Source organism: Chelonus insularis, unplaced genomic scaffold (genome assembly GCF_013357705.1).
Source record: "Chelonus insularis isolate UGA/USDA-ARS -01 unplaced genomic scaffold, ASM1335770v1 contig_88_pilon, whole genome shotgun sequence".
Classification (NCBI taxonomy): Eukaryota; Metazoa; Arthropoda; class Insecta; order Hymenoptera; family Braconidae; genus Chelonus; species Chelonus insularis.
The window spans coordinates 2,051,168-2,072,348 of NW_023276776.1; the positions used below are offsets into that span (position 1 = coordinate 2,051,168).

At 28.3% G+C, this 21,181-nt stretch overlaps 3 protein-coding genes across 3 annotated transcripts in view; 2 read left to right on the forward strand and 1 right to left on the reverse strand.

Moving 5' to 3' along the window:
* The first annotated feature begins 4,379 nt into the window (after window positions 1-4,379).
* On the forward strand, window positions 4,380-6,670 carry gkt (glaikit). Its single transcript, XM_035091285.1, has 4 exons — window positions 4,380-4,471; window positions 4,554-4,593; window positions 4,674-4,772; window positions 4,857-6,670. Exons 2-4 carry the CDS (start codon window positions 4,575-4,577, stop codon window positions 6,584-6,586), a joined length of 1,848 nt encoding a protein of 615 aa, XP_034947176.1. The 5' UTR covers window positions 4,380-4,471; window positions 4,554-4,574; the 3' UTR covers window positions 6,587-6,670.
* A 136-nt stretch (window positions 6,671-6,806) lies between these two features.
* On the forward strand, window positions 6,807-11,225 carry LOC118071846 (protein THEM6). The gene is made up of 7 exons (XM_035091286.1): window positions 6,807-7,328; window positions 7,400-7,514; window positions 7,747-7,796; window positions 7,950-8,483; window positions 9,230-9,444; window positions 10,255-10,440; window positions 10,868-11,225. The coding sequence occupies exons 4-7, from the start codon at window positions 8,327-8,329 to the stop codon at window positions 10,973-10,975; spliced, it is 666 nt and encodes a 221-aa protein (XP_034947177.1). The 5' UTR covers window positions 6,807-7,328; window positions 7,400-7,514; window positions 7,747-7,796; window positions 7,950-8,326; the 3' UTR covers window positions 10,976-11,225.
* A 752-nt stretch (window positions 11,226-11,977) lies between these two features.
* ft (cadherin-related tumor suppressor fat) overlaps window positions 11,978-21,181 on the reverse strand; it is a 42,215-nt gene continuing 33,011 nt past the window's right edge. The window contains exons 6-11 of the mRNA XM_035090797.1: window positions 20,968-21,148; window positions 20,631-20,884; window positions 17,208-20,545; window positions 16,847-17,123; window positions 16,161-16,442; window positions 11,978-16,085 (exon numbers count right to left, since the gene is read on the reverse strand). Coding sequence (XP_034946688.1) covers window positions 12,187-16,085; window positions 16,161-16,442; window positions 16,847-17,123; window positions 17,208-20,545; window positions 20,631-20,884; window positions 20,968-21,148 — 8,231 coding nt within the window. The 3' untranslated portion in view covers window positions 11,978-12,186. The remainder of the gene's footprint in view (window positions 16,086-16,160; window positions 16,443-16,846; window positions 17,124-17,207; window positions 20,546-20,630; window positions 20,885-20,967; window positions 21,149-21,181) is intronic.

Consider the following 21,181-nt stretch of genomic DNA (forward strand, 5'->3'; position numbering starts at 1 on the left):
TTCCTCTCATAAGAGTCATAAAAATTGATAAAAAATTAATCAAGTAAAATGACCCTCTTGTAAACAACAGTTAAAAAACTGTCAATTACAAATATAATTAATTAATATTTATTTGTAAAAGTAAATTGTTTTAAAGTCGAAATGATTGGTGAGATATGAAGTAATAAGGCTAATTACCTTTGTGTGTATTTATCTTTTTCTTAATATAATTGGATGTTAAAATATTTTTAATAAACATAAGGAGCTACTGAAATTTTCAACAGATCTAATGGATTTATTAAGACAATACAAACAAAACGTTTTCCTCTAATAACTGAATAATACTGAAGCTATGTTCGTATTATGTAAAGATAAGAGAAATGAACATATACAAGAGAATTAAGACTGTGCCACCCGTTGTGCGTTTAATTGTGGCCTAATTATAACACACCCGCACACTTATATATTTCACGCCAACTTTCAAATATTTGATTCTCCTCCTTGGTTACATTGTGAATTTAATAGCAAGGTCAAATCTTATTATAAGACAGTGCAGTTGAAATAATCATCGAAATAAGGATAAAATTTTACCGTAATTTTTACTAATCAATTGACAGTAAAATTTACTAGCAAAGAAAATTGAAAATTCAGTTTAATTAATTGAAAAAACTTAATTAAAAGTACTGTTTTTGTCAGTAAAAATTTCCAGAAAAATTTCCAAAATTCCTATTTCAGTAATTTTTCCATAAATTGTAAAATTTTCTTTGCGTATAAACATATTAGACACAACACATACTATGTTATTTCATTAAAATATGTTTAATTATCCTTATCAAAGTTAATTAATTTCAAGAAAAAAAAAATTTTCTGTCAATTAAAAATCATCAGTCTTTTTTAATTATTATTTTTATTATTATGAAGACAAAGCGGATGAGAATATTTCAAAAATAATGTAATGTAACGAAAGGATAAGTAAAAAAAAATGCTATTTATCAGAAATAACAAGTATTAAACCAAAAAACTTCACATTTCTCATCGGAATAAAACAATAGTGTAAAAAGTTTGTATCTTATTGAAGTTAATCGTCAGGAATAAGTACATGAAAGAGATTATTTTTTTTTGCAGTAAAATGACGGCAAGTGGACAAATTGAAAATTACGGTAATAATTACCACAGCTGTAGTTTTTGTGAAACTTACCCAAGAAGTTATGGTAAGTTTTACTCCAGACTATTTTTGTAGATAATAAAATATGTACGGTTGTAATGAATATTGAGTTAGTTGAAATAAAGAGTTAAAGAATATAACGATCAAGTCGATAGGTCGAGTTGAATCGTGAAGCATTTACTTGATCGAGCGAGCTGGGGTTGCATTAATTTTTGACCTCAATTCTTGCTCCTCACCCCATGATATACATCATGCTGCTATTTCTAGAGCCGTCAGATAGAAGATAGAGTCATGGATGGAAGGTAAAATATAGGTAGAAAACTTCAAAGACAGTATCTGGTATATCGAATAGTTCTTTACTGCCGATCATACGTCAGAAGCTCATGAAGTACGTCTGATTATGTCTAAACACATCTACCATCAAGTTTAACTGATTTGTTTTGAATTCTTAATATAATTTCATAAATCCTTCCAAATAATATACTATCTTAAATCTCTATAATTTCAACATGTGTGAATAACAGTATTACACAAATTATCATCTCATTATTTATTTATAATAAATATTAATTTATTCATAACATGTTGTTAATTATCACTTAAAGAATTAAAATACTCAATTGTTTTTTCTTTAAATTTATAAAATATCTATTTTATTTTTTCTGAGTGAATATTTATGTAATTAATAAATAATTAAAATAAAATTAAAAATAATAATTTAAATAATTTAACAAATAGTTAATAATTAATATAAATAAATAATTTAAAGAATGATTTAATCGAAAATTATTATCAACAATTAAAATTACTTTGAAATGTATTTTTAATTTTCGTAATATATTATTTTATATCCTTCTTTATTTTTTTGCAAAATTATTAAATAATATTCAAAATATTATTTTCCATAGAATTATAATTAGAAGTATGTTTGTTTTTTTATTACTATTAATACTATAAATATTTTATAAATACACTGAAGAAAATCTTGAGTAAAAGTTGAACACTCCTTGAAATGTTAATTCTCATAACATATCCTGGATTATCCGAACGCCAGGATAATTTTTATTCAACATTTTTTTCTTCGTATATATTCATACAATTTATGTATGTAACAGTAATTTAAATATAGTAATATAACATTTTAATGGATATGTTAACTGCATTAAATTGTTGGTGACATCAAGCATAGATTCTGTCTGATCAAATGATGGGATCAACTACTAGTCGACAATTACTACATCCTTCTTCTCCCCTTCCATTACCATTTGAGGACACTCAATTTACCTCAGCATTTTATATGTACAAAAAAAATTTTCTTACAATCAAAATAACTATTATTTAATTCATAATATTTAATTGTATATAAAAAATGTGTATAGAAAGTAGATAATATATTAAAATATTTTTCATCTAAAAAATAAATAGAATGAATAAAATATCCTATAAGGATTCTAGGTCTTTAAAAATTTTATTTATAATAAATATTTGATTTGTTTGATTTCTTTAGAGAAAAAATTTCACTTGCACAGAGATAACATTTTTGTTTATTTTCTCTAGAGAAGGAAATTCAAATAAATACAAATTTATTGAAAAATTATTCCCACTGATAAAAAAAATAATAAATTTTCTTTATTCAACAAAAAAAAAAAAATTTATCTCAGCAATCAAAAAATTCGCTTATCTCAAGTTCATTGAACTTTAACAGCTTCCTATACACCAATTCTACAGTAAAATTACTTTTTATCTCAATTAGATCAATCAGTTAAAAACAATTAATAAAATAAATAAACCTTTCCTTTGTATTTTATGACAATAAAATAAAAATAACAAATTGACATGAATTATTTATCAACAACCAAACCTTTTTTCGGCATTTTCGTGCAGCAATTGATCTTGAATGTCTTCTTAATGACTCCAGAAGTACCAACTACTTTTGACAGTTTAGCTTATTCTCTTGTTACACTTGGTACACTTAGAGGAACAACTATTTACTTATCAAAATATTGCAATAAAATTAATTAACCATTTAATTAAATATATTAACAATCACATCTAAGGTTGATCAGTCTAGTTAATAATGTTAAATTTATACAAAAATTTTAAGTAAATCCTTTTAAGTAAAATTTAAATGTGCATTAAGCAATGATAACGTTAGGACGCTTGCAAAGCCGGTTGGGCGGAGACTGAGAGAACTGAGGCGTCGCGACGCTCAACATCCCTCCCACCCTCATTTTTCCTTTTGGGCCATTGTATTATGTACGTACAATAGTCTTTCGCGAATCTATATACATATATACATCATGTGATGCAGTCTCATTATTTTATATTACTTCTTTGATCATTATCACTAAACATAAACACCAACTTTATTTGACATTTATATGATAAATGTTATATATCTATGTATTATTTTAATAGTGTGTAAGATTGAAAATAATTGTCGTCGAAAAAAAGTATTCAAAGAAATGCATTGAATGAAAAAAATAAAATTGACCAATCAAATATGCCATTGTTCTTTGGAAGATTATATTGAGCTTTTTAATTTTTTCTATTGCTACAGAAAATATTTATTTGAATTTTAATAAAAATAAATATATGTGATTCTATTATTTTAATAATAGTATTTATCTTCTTCAATCTTTAATGAATAAAAAATAATAATTTTATTTTTAATCACTAAATGAACAGTACAATGTCCTTTTTTGCATCAAATTCGAATGATTTTTCTCCTGTATGATTATAATTTTATTACCATCTATCGATAAAAAATTTCAAACGACAGATGGTATTGTCAATTTCGAGTTATCGATAAAATTGGAATGCTTTTTGAAGAGTTGAGTACACTCATACAAGTATACGATTGATGATTTTCAGGAAGAAGACTTATGCTAGAATCATAGAACCATGAGCATCATCGGAAAAGTCTTGATGAGACAGGATCTATGAGGCCCATATAGATAATGAGCATATCAATGGATTTGTAAGAATAAGATCTTTCTTATACACTAGTCAAAATTATAATTGCAGCATAATTTATGCTAAAATGAATGAAATAAATTTTCCATTAGGAGATTGATAGGTATGTTCTGTTCTCTGTCTTGCTTGGAACTGATGATCCGGAAATTTAGACATTTCTCGGTACCCTAAGTCTTTCTTTTTTCAGTACATCTCTGAAATTTATCATTTTTCGAACAAATTCCTCGTTACCTACTCTATTTCAGTTGACATCGAGCTTCGATCTTCCACCGCACAACGCGAAACCGTAAAGTCAACTTTGGGAAACTTTTTTGACTTGAGTCTAGCATCAAAAGATAACTGAAGCACTGAGTAATAATTGTTTTGGCATTAACACTTTTTTTTATCTTAACTCAGTTATTAATTTACAAAAAATTTTCTCAAATATTTACAGAAAATCTCTTAGAATATAATAATGAGTAATTCTAGTCAAGGTTAGTTTGATAATATAACCTATTTTGCACTATTTACAATAACTCAATGGTTATTATTAGCATAAATGTTTTTTTTATAGAAAATAATGGAAAAAATATTGATAAAAAACCATGTCCATTTAAAGAAAAATGCTACAGAAAAAATCCTATTCATCTTGGTGAAATGTCACATCCTCATTGTAAGTTGAATGGAAATATATTTAATATTAGTTGTCTGATAAACAAAAAAAAGTATTTCATTTCATGGTTTTCTTGTCGTACAGTAGAAAATCTACTTAATGGTCAATTGACTGGAGAAATCAAATTACCTGAGAGGTTAGACTTCAAGTGTTCAAGTAAATCTGATTTATTAGAACAATTAAAAGTACTTCAATTGGTATTAAAAAATCAGCAAAGCGGTACGAAAAATATAACTGAAGAAACTTCGTCAGATGTATCACAACAGAACCAATTGTATTTAAAACGAATATCAGAATCTTCAACGAGTTCAATAAATAATAAAAAAATTAAAGAAAACAATCCAAATACAATGCATCAAGACAATACCAATGCTAATCTACAAACTTCTAGAGAAAATAAATCATTGTTTGATCAATTCAATTCATGCACGACTGAACAAAATAGAGTAGATATTCGTTATAAAACACTTGAAAAAATGAAAAATGCTGGTCAAAGAATACCACATTTAGTACCTCTTGGTCAGTTTGATCTTAAATATGCACTGTCATTTCCGTACAACGTATTTTTAACATGCGTTCAAAGAGTTGAAAAAACTTGGGACCAACCTTATACAATAACTTTTCCAGAAATATTGGATATAAGTCTTGGAGTAATAGAAGAGAGTCTCCATTTCAATTTTATGGTTGATGTTGGATGGCTCTGTGTACAATACCTTTTTGCTGGTCAAAAAGCAGATAGTTTAATTTTTTTAGGATCTAGATGTGATGATGTTCCTTTACCATCGAACATAAAAATAGAATGTATTAAAACACCTACCGCTTGGGGAACACATCACAGTAAAGTATCTGTATTAAAGTACACTAACGGTGGAGTAAGAATAATTGTTTCTACTGCAAATTTATATGATGATGATTGGGATAATAGAACCCAAGCTGTTTGGATATCTCCTCATTTACCAAAGTTATCAGAAAATCAGGACGAAAGTGAAGGAGAATCAAAAACTGGTTTTAAACATGACTTTATTGATTATTTAGAACAGTACAGAAGATCATCACTTGATTCATGGATATCAATGATAAAAAAACTTGATTTTTCTTCAATTGATGTTTTCTTTTTTGCATCAGTCCCAGGATCGCATAAAGGCCTAGACAGAAATCGCTGGGGTCTTCGAAGATTAGCAACTATTTTAAGTAATCATGCTGAACTTCCATCTGATAGTAAAAAGTGGCCTGTTGTTGCTCAGTGTTCCAGTATTGGTAGCTTAGGATCTAGTATCAATGCTTGGATATCACAAGAATTTATGCCAGCTATGACAAGTGGAAAGAATAAAGGATTAAAATCATTACCAAAATTTCAATTGGTTTATCCTTCGATAAATGATTATAAAAATTCTTTTGATAAACAAGTTGGTAGTTGTTGTCTTCCTTACTCCATGAAAGTTCATACAAAACAAACATGGTTGAATGAATATTTATATCAATGGAAAGCTAATCAAAAACATCGATCACGAGCTATGCCACACAGCAAAATTTATACTCGAATTTCACCGGATCTGAAAAATGTTCCATGGATCGTTGTTACGAGTGGAAACTTAAGTAAAGCTGCTTGGGGACAAGGAAACTCTTCAACGACAATATTAAATTACGAAGCAGGTGTTATATTTTTACCGAAATTATTAATTAATGAAAAATTATTTCCCATTCGAGAACCAGATAATAATGGAACACCACCATTTCCATTACCTTATGATCTTCCTTTGACATCCTATGGAATGTCTAATGAACCTTTTGTTACAGATTTTTTTACACAATAATAAAATTTATATTATTCAGAAACCAGTGAAAGGTCTTAAGAATTATTTGTATTTTATTAATAATAAAATATTCATGAAATGGAATTTATTATTTTAGAATGTTTTGGAATATTTTAGTGTTATAAATAACATCCTTTGACACAATACACATGTTTTGATTTTCAATTGTTGATCAGAAAGTAAATATGTAATACACTTAAATGGAATTAATTATTCCTTTCGCAATATCTTGACGCATCGGCGCACGTTTTCCGACTTTTTAAAATTTCTTTTGTCAAGCCTTCCGGCAACATTGACGGCCTACTATCAAATTCGAGTGCATGCCAAGCACAAAAATTAATCGTGCATAAAAATTCAATTCGAATACTCCAGTCTGAAGGACAAAAAATATATTAATGTCTATAAAATTTAATCACTTTCCTAATCACCAGTATAAATATCTATACAAAAAATAAAAACTATTCACTGACAATCAAGTTTGTGGACTGGAATTGAAATAAAAAATTATTCTAATAACAGTAAAAAGAGAAAAGCTATTTGAAAATAAACCAGAAGACGGGATCGAAAATTAAAAGATACAACTGACGTCAAGAGGCTGAATCATTTCCCACTCTTGAAACTCCTGGTGGCGCGCAGGTCCGAGGACGTTGTGTTTATCTCGTCACGACACTCGTCGACGAGAAGAGTACACTTCATCAGTTCCTAGCATTCAAGTTTATTAGTGGAATTAATTCAATAATAGGTAAGTCCATTTTTCAATCAATTTATTATTCATTGTTTATTTTAATTATCTATTTATTTTAATAAATCAAGGTAATCGAGTTTTTGAAGATATATTCGATGACCCCGTCTCCTGAATGTACTCCTTCAGTAATTCTTTCATAAATTCCAAGGATATTCCAATATTTAACTACTTTCAACTACTTCCGTAAGAATTTTAATAAAAAATTTTCTATTCTTTCCTTAATAAATAAAATATTACTTTTTTATATCAAAAAAGATCGAATTTTGAATTTGTTTTAAATTTTATTATTAAAGAAATAAGCATAACTATTCTATAATATTTATTTATAAATATATATATAAAATTAAATTGTATTGAAATAATATATATTTTTTAATATGATTAAAATATGATTAATTGCATTTTTTTTGTTTAGGAATTTAAAGATGTAATGTGATAAAAAAAATTGGATTGCAATGTTTTCAGGTATGTACATCTATTTATATTATTACATATGGAATAATATTTACTATTTAATTTTTATTTTGTCTTATATATTATGTTCTAAAAATTGCAATACTTAGATATAGTTACCTGCAGGAATTATAGCAGTTGATTAATCTTAGATTTTATTTTCAGTATATTATGAAGAGTATTTGAGTGTTTGAGCATCTATGAAGAGGAAAAAATATATAATATTTAGATTTAGATTGACAATGCCTGCATCTCCAGGTGGATGTTTTATCAGTGTAAACAGTAAATCGAGAAATGACCATAAATCGATTACTTAACTGGAGATTATACATGTTTTATTTTATTGAGTTTATGGTGAAAAGTGAAAAGAAAAAGTTCATTTGAAATAAAAAAGTGAAAGTAAAGTAAATTTAAAAAGGAAAATAAATAAAATGAAGTGACTTAAATAAATATAAATATCATAAAAAATATTATTAAAAGAAGGAATAAAAAAAGGAGTAAAAAAAAAATACTTCAATACGTAAAAGAAGATAAAAATCAATATGCTCGCCTGTTGGCTATTAGTTGGTGCTTTTGGCATAATAGTTATTCTCTATTCTCTATTGGAGGTTCATTATTTTTTGCGTATGTCCCTAACAGTTCTCTTGGCAAGGTTTTGTAAAAAACCGGTTCACATTTTAGATGAAACTACCGTTTACAGTGAGTAGATATATTAATAACTACCACAATATTTTTCAATAACCAGATATCAAATGATAAAAAAAAAATCAATCACTTATTCCATTGAATTTCATTTATATATTCATTGATATCTTTTATTTAATATTTTTTATTTTTAATATGATGACACTGCACTCTTTTCTTGGTTGCAAATAATTTTTTCATTGCTACATTATTAGCTAACTCATAATCATTGATAACTTTCAATCTTATGTCCATGTAATAGCAAGTAAACTTTATAAACAAATTGTCCATTATTATTCAAATAAAAAACGATTAATTATAGCAAAGTCTATAATTATAATTAACATTTTCAATTATTGGAATAAAAATTAATTATAAAATAAAATGTATTGCTATTAAAAAATACTTTGCTTGATAATGATATTTAAAAAAAAAAATAGCAATAATTTAAAAGAATAATATTAAATTTTGATATGAATCCTTACAACTTACTTACAACCTTGACCCATGACGGTAAAAAGGGAAGTGATGAAATAAAAGGCTCATTAATCAATAAATCAGTCGAATGTTTTCTAACATTACTTGAGAAATGCAGAAAAACATTTACAATAAGTGTAATTACATCACTGTTATTACATATAAATGAAACCTAAACAATTATATTAAAAATAAACTTTAAATTTTTGTTTCATTTTGATGATTTAGTCAAGTTTTGATATAAATAATTATTGTTTGATTAATTTATTTTCTTATTCATGTAGGTCTTTGTACCACAACAGATGTTGATACATTGTTATATCATATGAATAATGCAAGATACTTACGTGAATTGGATTTTGCTAGAGCTGATTTCTACGAAAGAACAAGTTTATATCGTGAAATTTGCTCCCAGGGAAAAGGAGTGGTTCAAGGAGCAGCTACCATTCGTTATCGAAGATTTTTAAAACCTTTGTCCATATTTCAAATAAAATCTAAGGTATTTATATCAACTTTTCTAAGGTAATTGTTATTAAAAACACATTAGTAATTAAACTGTTTAAACAAATAATCATCATAATTCCATTACTGTACTTAATATCGTGGTAATAATAAATTTTTTTCATTAATCATCAATAATTAAAGTTGAACATTTGTATCTACTTGGTATAATTTTATTCATATATTCTGAAATATATTTTCTCAATTGATCAATTGAAATAGAAAATTTTCCATCTTTAAGTAAAGTCAATGAAGAATGATCTCGACGAAAGATCAAAATGGCTTAATAATATAATATTTGATTTTTTATATTTATCTCTCAAGAAACTGACCTTAGTCCAAGTCAAATTGATCATTATAATCATAAACAAGAATGTAATTAAATTAAATAGCTGACAAATGTTTTAAATCGAAATGAATTTTTTTAAAATATGTGTATCGCATTAAACAGATAAATTAACATTAATTGCTCATTATGATTCCTATCAGAATTGTATTCAGCTCAGTAGGGGCCTTGAAATGTACATATGTGTGGGTGATGAGAAGGAAATTCAACAATTCTTGTAGAGTCGGTGGATTCCTTTAATTTATGAGTCATGAAAATTTCGAGAATTAATTTACCATGATGAAATAAATATTTGTAATAATAAATAATAATTACATACATCAGTTATTATTTTTTAAACTACATACTAATTAATTTATTCAATTCTAATAAGCTTGTATTTAATCAACTGATAGTTATTTAGATTTTATATATTACATACTAATATTTATTATTATTTGATATGTTATTGTATTTTTTAAGATAATTTATTGGGATGATAAGTCAATTTTTATGGAGCATAAATTTGTAACTCCAAAAGATGATTTCGTTCGAGCTATTGCAGTATGCCGGCAACGAGTATTAGATTGTAATGCTGAAACTGTCATGTCAACACTTTTAGAACGTGGCGTGAAGCAAAACGGAAGCATTGAAGCTGGAGTCACGCAGGTAAAATGAAAAATCGATTGCAGTGAAGCTTTACTTCTTCACGCTTCTACGTTCCTGATATTTTTTTTGTATTCTTTTTTTTGTTTATGTTATTCTTATGTATATAGCTATGAATAATCTTTTTTTTTTTTTTTACTAACAGAAATAAATAAATAAAAAATTTTCATTAATGATAAGTAATCAACATCATAACAATTAATGTTTATTGGATCTGAATTGAAAAATAACATCTCAAATTGTGCTTCTTGAATGATAATTTATAAACAAAATCATTGTGATTACAATAAACAAAAAGTTTAATATTTATGTTGAAATGATATTCAGCTGCTTTTAGAAACTTTCGAATTTATTTTATTTTATGTTATAACATGTTTTTATTTACTTGTTTGTCATTTATATTTATATTAATTGTTTATTGCATTTACAGATAACTCATGTTAAACCAAAAATACCACCGGAAGTGGAAAAATGGTTGGAAAGTAATGAAATTTCATCAGCAACATTAAGAGGTGTTATTACAACAAATACCAATTAAAGAAAGTTACCAATTTTTAATTATAATTTTATTAATATAAATATCTCATAATATTTATTTAAATTTTGTGTATTTCACCTATTATTATCATTACTGATAAATATTTATTAAGTTTAGCATGACTATAGTGTGTGAAATACTCTAGGTTTACCCTATTTTATTGAGTGTATATTTTATAAATTTCATGTATATACTTGTGAGTATAAAAATATTGTATAGTACAATATAAAAGGGAATATTTACATATAAAATATCATGACTTAATTTTTTTTTAATAGTATTATTAAAGAAGATATCTATATCTTCAACTAATGATCAAGTCATATGAATGAAAAAAAAAATAAATTACAATATAATAATTATATAAATTAGAATTAAATGTGTCCTATTTACAGTAGATACGAAAATTATGAAATGAATGTAATAAAAAAAAATGATTTATTTAAACAAAATATAAATTTTATAAAATAAATATTGAAGTGGAAAAAGAATGTGACAATATATCTGATTGTGTATATAAAAAAAAAACTTGTATATGAAATAATAAAAATGTTCATTTATTTAAATAACTACAGAACGAATTTTTATGTAATTTGTTTATCTTTATTCTACATAAACACACATACAGAAAAAAAATATATTTACAGTTTTGAGAATTTATTAATTCTCATGGCATTATGAAGTTCATAAAGTAATATTCAGTCTCTAAAATATCAATAATTAGAAAATTTTCTGATTTATTTATCTATTCATCGAATAATTTATCTATTTTATTTTCAATTTATCAACAATCTTATTTTTTATTGTCTTTCGAAATGTGCACAATTGAACAAAAAAAAAATGGCACGTTCATATCAAGATATAGAAACAAAATTATTGTAGCAAGAATAAAAAAGAATCAACATTAAATATACAATAATTCAATTTAATAGTTTGCTAATATACAAACTGTACAAACGATTAAACATCCTGATACAAGATGTTTTTCTAGCTATCCTTAAATTGAATAAATTTTAATATAATACATCCTATCAATTATCACGTAAAAACAAAATAGTACATTTAATTAAATTAATTTAAAAAAAAAATACATAATGGCAAGACAGAATATTGGATCCTATTCTTTCAAATTATATACAAGTTTAATTTATAATTTCAAAAAAGTCGAAAGTAAAAAAACATCCAGTCGATGATGATTAAAACTTCAACAATTAAACATACTCTTCGGATGATTTTGGAATATTTGACGGTAATCTTAAATTATTTGAGTTAATTCTATTACTACTGTTACTATCAGGAAGTTCAGCAATATCAATGAATACTCCAATAAGATTTTCAAAATTTGGACCCCAGTTTAATAAATAATCCCAACCAAGTGCTCTGATAGCAGATGGAGATCCATTATTAGTAGGTCTATAAAGACTTCCCATATGTGTTGACAAATCATCGTCAGATGCTACTAATGTACTTAAAGAACCCCGGAACGAACTATCAAAGCCATCATAAACATTAACATTAGATGGTAAAGGTGGTTTTGTTGATTGTGGAGATTCATTATTTCTATGAGATATTTGTCTATTTTTATTTTCCTCTTCTTCTCTTTCTTCCTCTTCCTCTTCTTCTTCTCTATTTTCTGGCTTATTATTATACAAATTATTTGACCGTTTATCACCGACTAATGAATTATTATCATACTCTATTTCTGAACAGGTAAAACTGTCATTTCCACTCTCATCAGTTGTTGATGAATTTCTTCTTTCTAATCTTTTCTGTGGAGGTGAATGTCTTCTTCGATGAAGATGTAAAGGTCCATGAGGTGATGGAGATAAAGGTCCTCGAGCTTCACTAGATGAACTTACAGCATCCAAAGTTGATACAAGACTAGATGTTCTAGGTCGTGAATTTAATCTTTCAATCTCTTCAGCAGTTAAACCCATCGGTGGACCAACATTGTTACTGCTATTATTATTATTACTTTGAGGAGCTTTTCTACTAGCTGTTGATCCTGAAAGTTGACTCATTATTGGAGAATTTAGACTTCTTTCACTATTAGAATTTAAAACATCTTTCCCAACTCCACCTGATGATGATGTTGTAACAAATAATGCTGATTGAAGGGGCTTTCCGCTAATATCATGAAGTGTCAAAATTCTCGGCTGTTGAGCTGATAATTCACTACTTGGTGATAATCTAGCTAGTGGTGTACTTTGTAGTAATTTAGGTGTTGGTGTTGCTGGTGAATTACCACCATTGCTGAGACTAACACTACCACCGACATTTGGTGGTGCCATAGCTCGTGGTGGTGGAAATGATCCAACATGTCTATGAGGAGTACCTGTATGTTTATGATGATTTGTATAATTTCCAATTGGTGGAGGAGATGCTTTATATTTCCTCATGCCATCTCGATAACCTTTATAGTGATACACAATATCAATATCACTTGGCGCAATAGAACTTGCATTTTCTAAATCATAATGTTCTGGCATATCAGCTTCATTATTATTGTTATTATTAATATTATTATTCGCATTATTATTGTTACTACTATTATGAATATTATTGTTATTATTATTACCATTATTATTGTTGTTGTTATTATTGTTGTTACTGTTCATATTATTATTATTGTGTTGTTCGTGAGAATGTAAAGAGCTTGTTGGAGGTGAAAGAGATAGATGTTCATCTCTAATTAATGGACTTTTTGTTGTCACTTCTCTCTCAATTATATCTGGTCTTTGGGGTCTATGTTCATTAGTATTATTGATATCTCGTTCTTTAAATTTTTTCGAAAGTAATTCCGGACCCATATGACTGACTACTCCTCGGAGTTCAAGAGTATCTGTTGTAATGTATGTATTTTCATGTCTTGACATAATTCCATCATTACCACCAGAACTTACTAATGAATTTCCAGTTATAATCGCATTAGTATTTTTATTCATAACAGATGAAGTTTTTTCTTTACTTAAACGACGTAAACGAAATACTATAAAGCTAACAACAATGGCTATAAGTAAAATCACAAAGAAAACAATGACTAAAGTGATACCAATACTTAGTGGATCAGTTACAGTAGCAGCACTAATGCCAATCGGACCTTTACAACCGTGTAAAACTTTTCCATAATAAATAACATTTTTGAAGATAGATCCAGAACCATTAAATGGTTGAAGTTCATCATTAATTGTAAAATTAGCTAAACATCCTTCAAAATCAATTGGAAAAGTATCTAAATGATAAAAATCTTGTCGAATGCCACCAATAAAAAGTACAGTAAGATAAGGATCTAAAAAATCATGAACTCCAACAGAATCCAATTCATCTCCAGTTAAAATACCATCAACTAATACTTTAACTTCACGTAAATGTGTAAATATTGTTAAATTATGCCAACGACCATCAGCTAAACTTCCTTCAATATATCCTGTCATGTTGACAATTGTTCCTAAATGAGACGTATATGAAAGCTGACCATTTTTAAGTTCCAATAATGTATAATGTTTATTTGTAGCAGCATAAATTAAAATACCATCGGCTTTAATTGTTTTGAACATTAAACTCATTTTTTTCGGTGGTGTTGAAGCTTGAGAAAATGATTTTGATTTATGCTTTACTAATGATTTATCAGTCAGATAATCAGTATTATAATTATGAGACCAAGCAGTTGTCCCTCCATATAAATATTCTAAAAGTTGCATTCTACGATGTTGTTCAGATATTTTAAATTCAATAAATCCTCCTTCACTTAAATTTATTGGTTCAAGTGCGTCACGACAATTTGGAGCAGTCATATAATCACATTGGCATGAAATCTGATGCCATTTATCATAACATTTATCACTTAATCCACAAATTGATGAATATGTGTCATCTTTTTCTATATAACATAAACCATTCTTTGGTCTTGTACATGTATTTTTAATTCCACGTAACGTTAGAGGATTACTTAAATTAAGAGTTCGGCCATTTATTGAAACTGAATGTATACAGCCAACAAAATCATCCGAATGTATTTGACCGGAACGTTCTAATATTGGATCTGCTGAATTTAAGCCGCCAAGAAAAAATGGATTATTATTGAAATTTAATGTTCCAATTGGTCCAATATCATCAGCATAACAAGACTCATCTCCTGGTTTACAATCATCACAAATATCCCCATGCTCTCGGCATTCTGATACACTTAATGAAACAACTCGTCCATTTCTAGTGGCAGTAACTTTTTTCCATTCACCATCATCTAAACGATTTCCTCCCTCAATTTTGATAGTAGTAATGGCACTTCTTGATCCTCCATATGAGAAAGAAATTTTTCCAGAAATTAATTCAAGGACAATAAAATCAGAACGTCCTCCACTTTGTGTTCCGTAATTATATAGAAACAATGCATCTGGTTTAATTGTTGCAAAAATAATAGTTATATCGTTAGTAGTAGAATCTAACGCTGGAAATGTCATGAATGATAATTCATCAAATCCATAAGTTGATCGTTCACAATGTCGTCCATAACGACCTTCAGGACAGCTACATTGATATTCTGGTTTTTGACTGATACAAATTCCATCGTATAGACAAGGATTAGGTCGACAAAAATCTGTTATTATTTCACAATGATTACCGCGATATCCTGCACGACATAGGCAGAAAAAATTCGATCCATCAGGTGATACTTGACAAGATCCACCATTTTTACATGGATTACGTGCACAGGCATCACCTCTTTCTAGCTCACATAATTTTCCACTACGATTTGGTAAACAAGAACATACAAAATCATAACCCAATCGACGGCACTGACCTTTTTCCAAACAGGGATTCGGCGAACAAGGATCTTGACGTTTTTCACACAAATTCCCTATGAAACCTTCACGACATTTGCATACAACTTCATTATTAATTCTTGGTGATGTAAAAATAAGATTCTGGCTGTCAATTATTCGGGCATCATCATAAACTACAATTTGATTATTACATGTGCCACCGTTGTTACAGATAATTTCTTGACATGGAGAATATCCAATTATAATATTATTACCATCTAATAATTGTTGAATTTTTTTCTTATTTCGAGAAAGCCAGTTTATTACGTGAGATTTCATTTTATAACCTGAAAGTATTTCAAAATGTTAATAAAATTAATTAACATGATATATTACATAATAAACATTTATTAATAACGTACCTTTTGCTGTTTCTATTGCTAAATAAATTTCTAAATTATTTTCAGATTCTCCAATGCTAAAAATTGAAATTGTTTCACTAACATCCGCATTATCTTGTAGCATGTCAAGAAGAGGCCGATAATATTTAGCCAGAAATTCAGAGGCAGTGATTTTGTTAATTTGTAAAGTGATGCTATTGTCAATGGTGACGTTGGAGAATACAAGAAATTCCACAGTAACTTTAGACATAACATCTGGATGTCGTCCATCATTCCCAGATACGCTAAGCGAATAACCTAAACCTATGATTAAAAAATTTGATTTAATTATGATTAAATTATGAATATAAAAATTTAAATTATATGTACATTTTAATATCATTAACATGAATAAACAGTAGATGTTGCTCAATACATTCTTGTTATCACAATGACGAGAAAACGATCTTTCGCATAACGATATTGTTACCGGTTAGTATTAACGCGTATTTCTACCTTCCTACCCTTTTCTTTACTCCTTTTTTTTTTCTTTTTATATTTTTCCTTCATTCTCCTATGAATTATTCAGATACAGACCGAGTGATGTTTTTCTTTCTTTTATTATTTTTTATTTTAAACTTCTTTTTTATTATTATTATTATTATTATTATTTCTTTTACGTCTCGCGAATTGCCCCAACATTAATTTATGAACTTTTGAGCACGTACCAGGGGTAATTTTACTGGTATGTAAATCACAAGCGATCGGGATACTGAGTACACCAGGATTGGAACCCTGAAGTATTTTGCATGTGTAGTCGCCAGTGGTATCAGGATCGTTTGGATGGACATCCGCTATTTTTCCCATAGGCGTGTGACCATTCAATGAGTGAACAATAACATGAACAGAACGAGGAGTTGATGGGCTGTCATTTTCATCCAAAACAACTACTGTCACTGTATATTCGCTTTTAAGTTTTGGTAATCCAGAATCTTCTACTTCAACCTGTTAATGAAAAACATATTTTAAAAAAAACATTCAACCGTAAAGCTATGTATAAATAATATTATTTAAAAAAAAATTAATTACCAATAAATCTAATTGAGACATAATTTCTCGATCAAAACTTTTTGTAGTTCTCAAAACTCCTGAATGTTTATCTAGTGTTACAATATTTACTTGTCGTTCTCCAATTAAACGGTAAGTAAAAGGTGCACCATTTGGTGGTAAATCAGGATCTGTTGCTGCCAAAGTCATAATACTAGTACCAGCTGGTTCATTTTCATTTACGTATCCAATTACTTCAGTTGGCTCAAGAATAGGACCATTGTCATTGATATCTAATAAATCAATTCGAACAATGACAGTACCAGTTTGTGGAGGAAATCCCGTATCAATAGCACCAATATATAATTCGTATGATGGAATTGATTCTCTATCTAATATTTTTGCTGTTTCAATATCTCCAGATTGGGGATCAACTTTGAATGTCTGTCCAATATTTCCTGCCATTATTGAGTATGAGAACTGGTTGTTTTGAGGTTTAACATCTTTATCAATAGCTCGAACAGTCAATATTTTGGTTCCTAATGGTGCTCCTTCAGAAATTGAAGCATCATAATGATTTTGTAAAAATTCCGGTGGATCATTACCATCTTGAATTGATATGATAACTTGAGCTTCATCAATATCATTACCACGAATTCCACCACCATTTTTTGCCATTACTGTTAAAATTACACGATTTTGAGTCTCTCTATCAAGTTTACGAACTACACTAATGATTCCAGTTTCTGAACCAATTGAAAATCCTCGATCATTTGAAGATCCGACGAATAAATAATAAACTTTTCCATCTTCTCCCGAATCTTGATCAGTTGCTTGCACTAAACCAATTGAAGTGCCTATTTCAGCACTTTCTGACACATCCATATGAAATACAGGCTGTATAAATTTTGGATAGTATTCATTAATTCCAGTAATATGAATTAAAACTCTAGTAAATCCAACCATTGGGGGATTTGAATCAGGATTAGCTGCTACGATATCCAAAATGTATTGATTAGTTTCTTCATAATTGAAACTTATTTTAGAAGTAATTATTCCTGTATTGTGTTCAATTTGGAAATGATCTTTACCGCTACCACCAATAATCCGATACTGAATAATAGCATATTTTGGTGAATCAATATCTTTAGCTTCCACTTTATAAACAAAACTTTTTGGAGCCAAATTTTCAGCAATGTAGGCATCATATAAACTTTGATTAAATATTGGTGGATTATCATTAATATCTGAGACATTGATAGTTAAAGTAGCAACAGATGTTTTTGATTTGAAGCCAAAATCAGTTGCAGTGATATTTAATCGGAATTCCTGAATAGTGTCATAATCTAGAGGCTTTAAGATCATTATGGCACCAGTAACTGAATTAATTGAAAATACACCTTGATTATTATCCGATGAAATTTCATATTTAATCATTCCATTGGGACCACTGTCATTATCCACAGCATTAACTGTTAATATTGTTGTATTTACAGGTTCATTTTCAGGCACACGAACTTGATAAGATGAGGCAGCAAATGTAGGTGCATATTTATTTTCACCGGTTATTACTAATGATAAATTGACTTGATCCTCTTGAGGTGGTATTCCTTTATCTCTTGCTTTTACAATTGCTGTAAATATTGAGCCGATAGGAATATTTTTAATATTTTTTGCTACATAAATCCAACCGGTTTTTGATTCTATGTCAAAATAATTCGTTAAATTTCCATGTAAAAGACTGTATTCGATTTCTGCATTAACACCAAAATCAGCATTATCCAAAGCTATCAATTTGATTATTTTTTTACCTAGTTCACAACCCTCTGGAACTGGTGATAAGTATGATCGTTCTTCAAATTTTGGCGAATGATTATTAGCATTAACCACATTAATATACACTGTGACTTTAGAAGAAAGAGGTGGTTTGCCATTATCAGTTGCAATCACTGTTAAAGAATAAATATTTTCCGGTGATGATGGTTGATGCGTATGTTTATAATGAAGAGTTTTTTTACTAAATATATCACCAGTTGCTGGATCAATTGAAAAAAGATCAGACGGATGAAGAAAATTATAAGAAATAACCGAATTAGGTCCTTGCTTATCACGATCGTTAGCAGACACTTGACCAATTAGAGCCATCTGTCTTTGTAATTCGGGAAAATTAAAATAATAAAAATCTTGAGTAAACTCAGGTGTATTATCATTTTGATCTTGAATTGTTATCGTTAAAGTCGTTTCAGCAACCCAAGCACCATCAGCTGCACCAACTTTTAATAAATATTCATCTTGTTCTTCTCGATCTAAATAGCCATTGACTTGAACAATTCCTGTCGATGAGTCTATAGAAAATTTTTTGCTTGGATTTTCAGTAAAAGAATAAGTTACATTTGCATTTATACCTATATCTTGATCACTACTTGTTATTCTGATTACAAATGTACCAATTTCTGAATTTTCAGTAACATTAACACTAAAAAGTCTTGTAAATCGAGGTGGATTATCATTTTTATCTAAAATCGAAACCATAACAGTTGCACTTCCAGACAATATTGGATATCCTTGATCTCTTGCTTCAACAACAAGCATATATGAATCCAATTCTTCACGATCAAGTTTTAAATTAGTGCTAATTTCACCGCTATACTCATCAATAATGAACGATTCATCATAATCATTTACTAAATAATAATAAACTTGACCATTTTTTCCTGAATCTAGATCCTTAGCTGTGACTTTGGTTACATAAAGTGGTGGATATTCTTCCTCAATAACACTTGCATTATAAATTGCAGCTTCCATAATAGGAGCATTATCATTAGCATCAGTAACATTGATTAAAAGCTGAACTACAGATCTTAGAGGTGGATTATCAGAATCTCGAACTTCAATCCAAGCTTCAAAAGTTGGTGCTGTTTCATAATCAAAACCAGAAGCTACGATAACATCACCTGAATGAGCATCAATTCTTAAAGCATCTCCAATATTACCACCAGCCATTGCGAAAATTAGATTACTTATTACACCCATTTTTGGTGTTGATGCAGTTAGTGTAGTAATTACTTGTCCCTCAGGTACATCTTCAGAGAGACTAAATTGTGTTGTAATACCTGAACTAAAGCTAGGAAATAATTTTCTTTCCCACAAATGAATCACTAAATCTGCCGTAACGTTTTGAGTATTTAGACCACAATCTGATGCTTTAATTTGTAATTGATATGTTATTTTAGAGTTAGATAAATTTTTCATAGCTCTAATTACTCCACTTAATGAATCAATAACAAATAAATCTGAATCTTCTCCTTGGAGTTGATAAATTATGCGTGAATTTTCACCCTCATCATCATCAACAGCTTTTGCTCCAAAAACAAAGTCACCTACGTTTAATAAATTATTTTAATTTTAAAAATAACTTTATGAAACTTAAAAAAGAACAAAATTTCATAATTTTTTATTGCTTACCAGGTTTTGTAGAATCAGTGATGTAAGCTGTGTACCGTGGACTAGAAAATTTCGGTGGATTATCATTTAAATCTTGTACATAAATTGTAAGATTCACTGCAGCAGCTCGAGGCTCAGTTGGACTAGAGTCTTGAGCAATTAAAGTAAGATGATAAATTGATGTTTCTTCTCGATCAAGTGATACTAAAGTTAAGATTTCTCCAGTTTCAGAATTAACAGAAAATCTTTCTGTTTTTTCTCCAAGCAAACTATACCTGTAATATACAAAAAAAACTTATTCATGTTGAATGTAATATTCATGATAATAATAATAATAATAACTTTATTATTATTATACCTTATCTTAGAGTTTAATCCTTCATCTTTATCAGTAGCAATGGGCTTAAAAACCCATGTACCTGCAGGTAAATTTTCGCTAATAGTTGCCTTGTAATCTGATCTTGAAAATTTTGGACTATGATCGTTGACATCAAGCACAATAATTTTTAAAATCCCTGAGCCAGTTAGAGGCGGTGATCCTTAAAAACAAAAATGATAATATAATATAATAT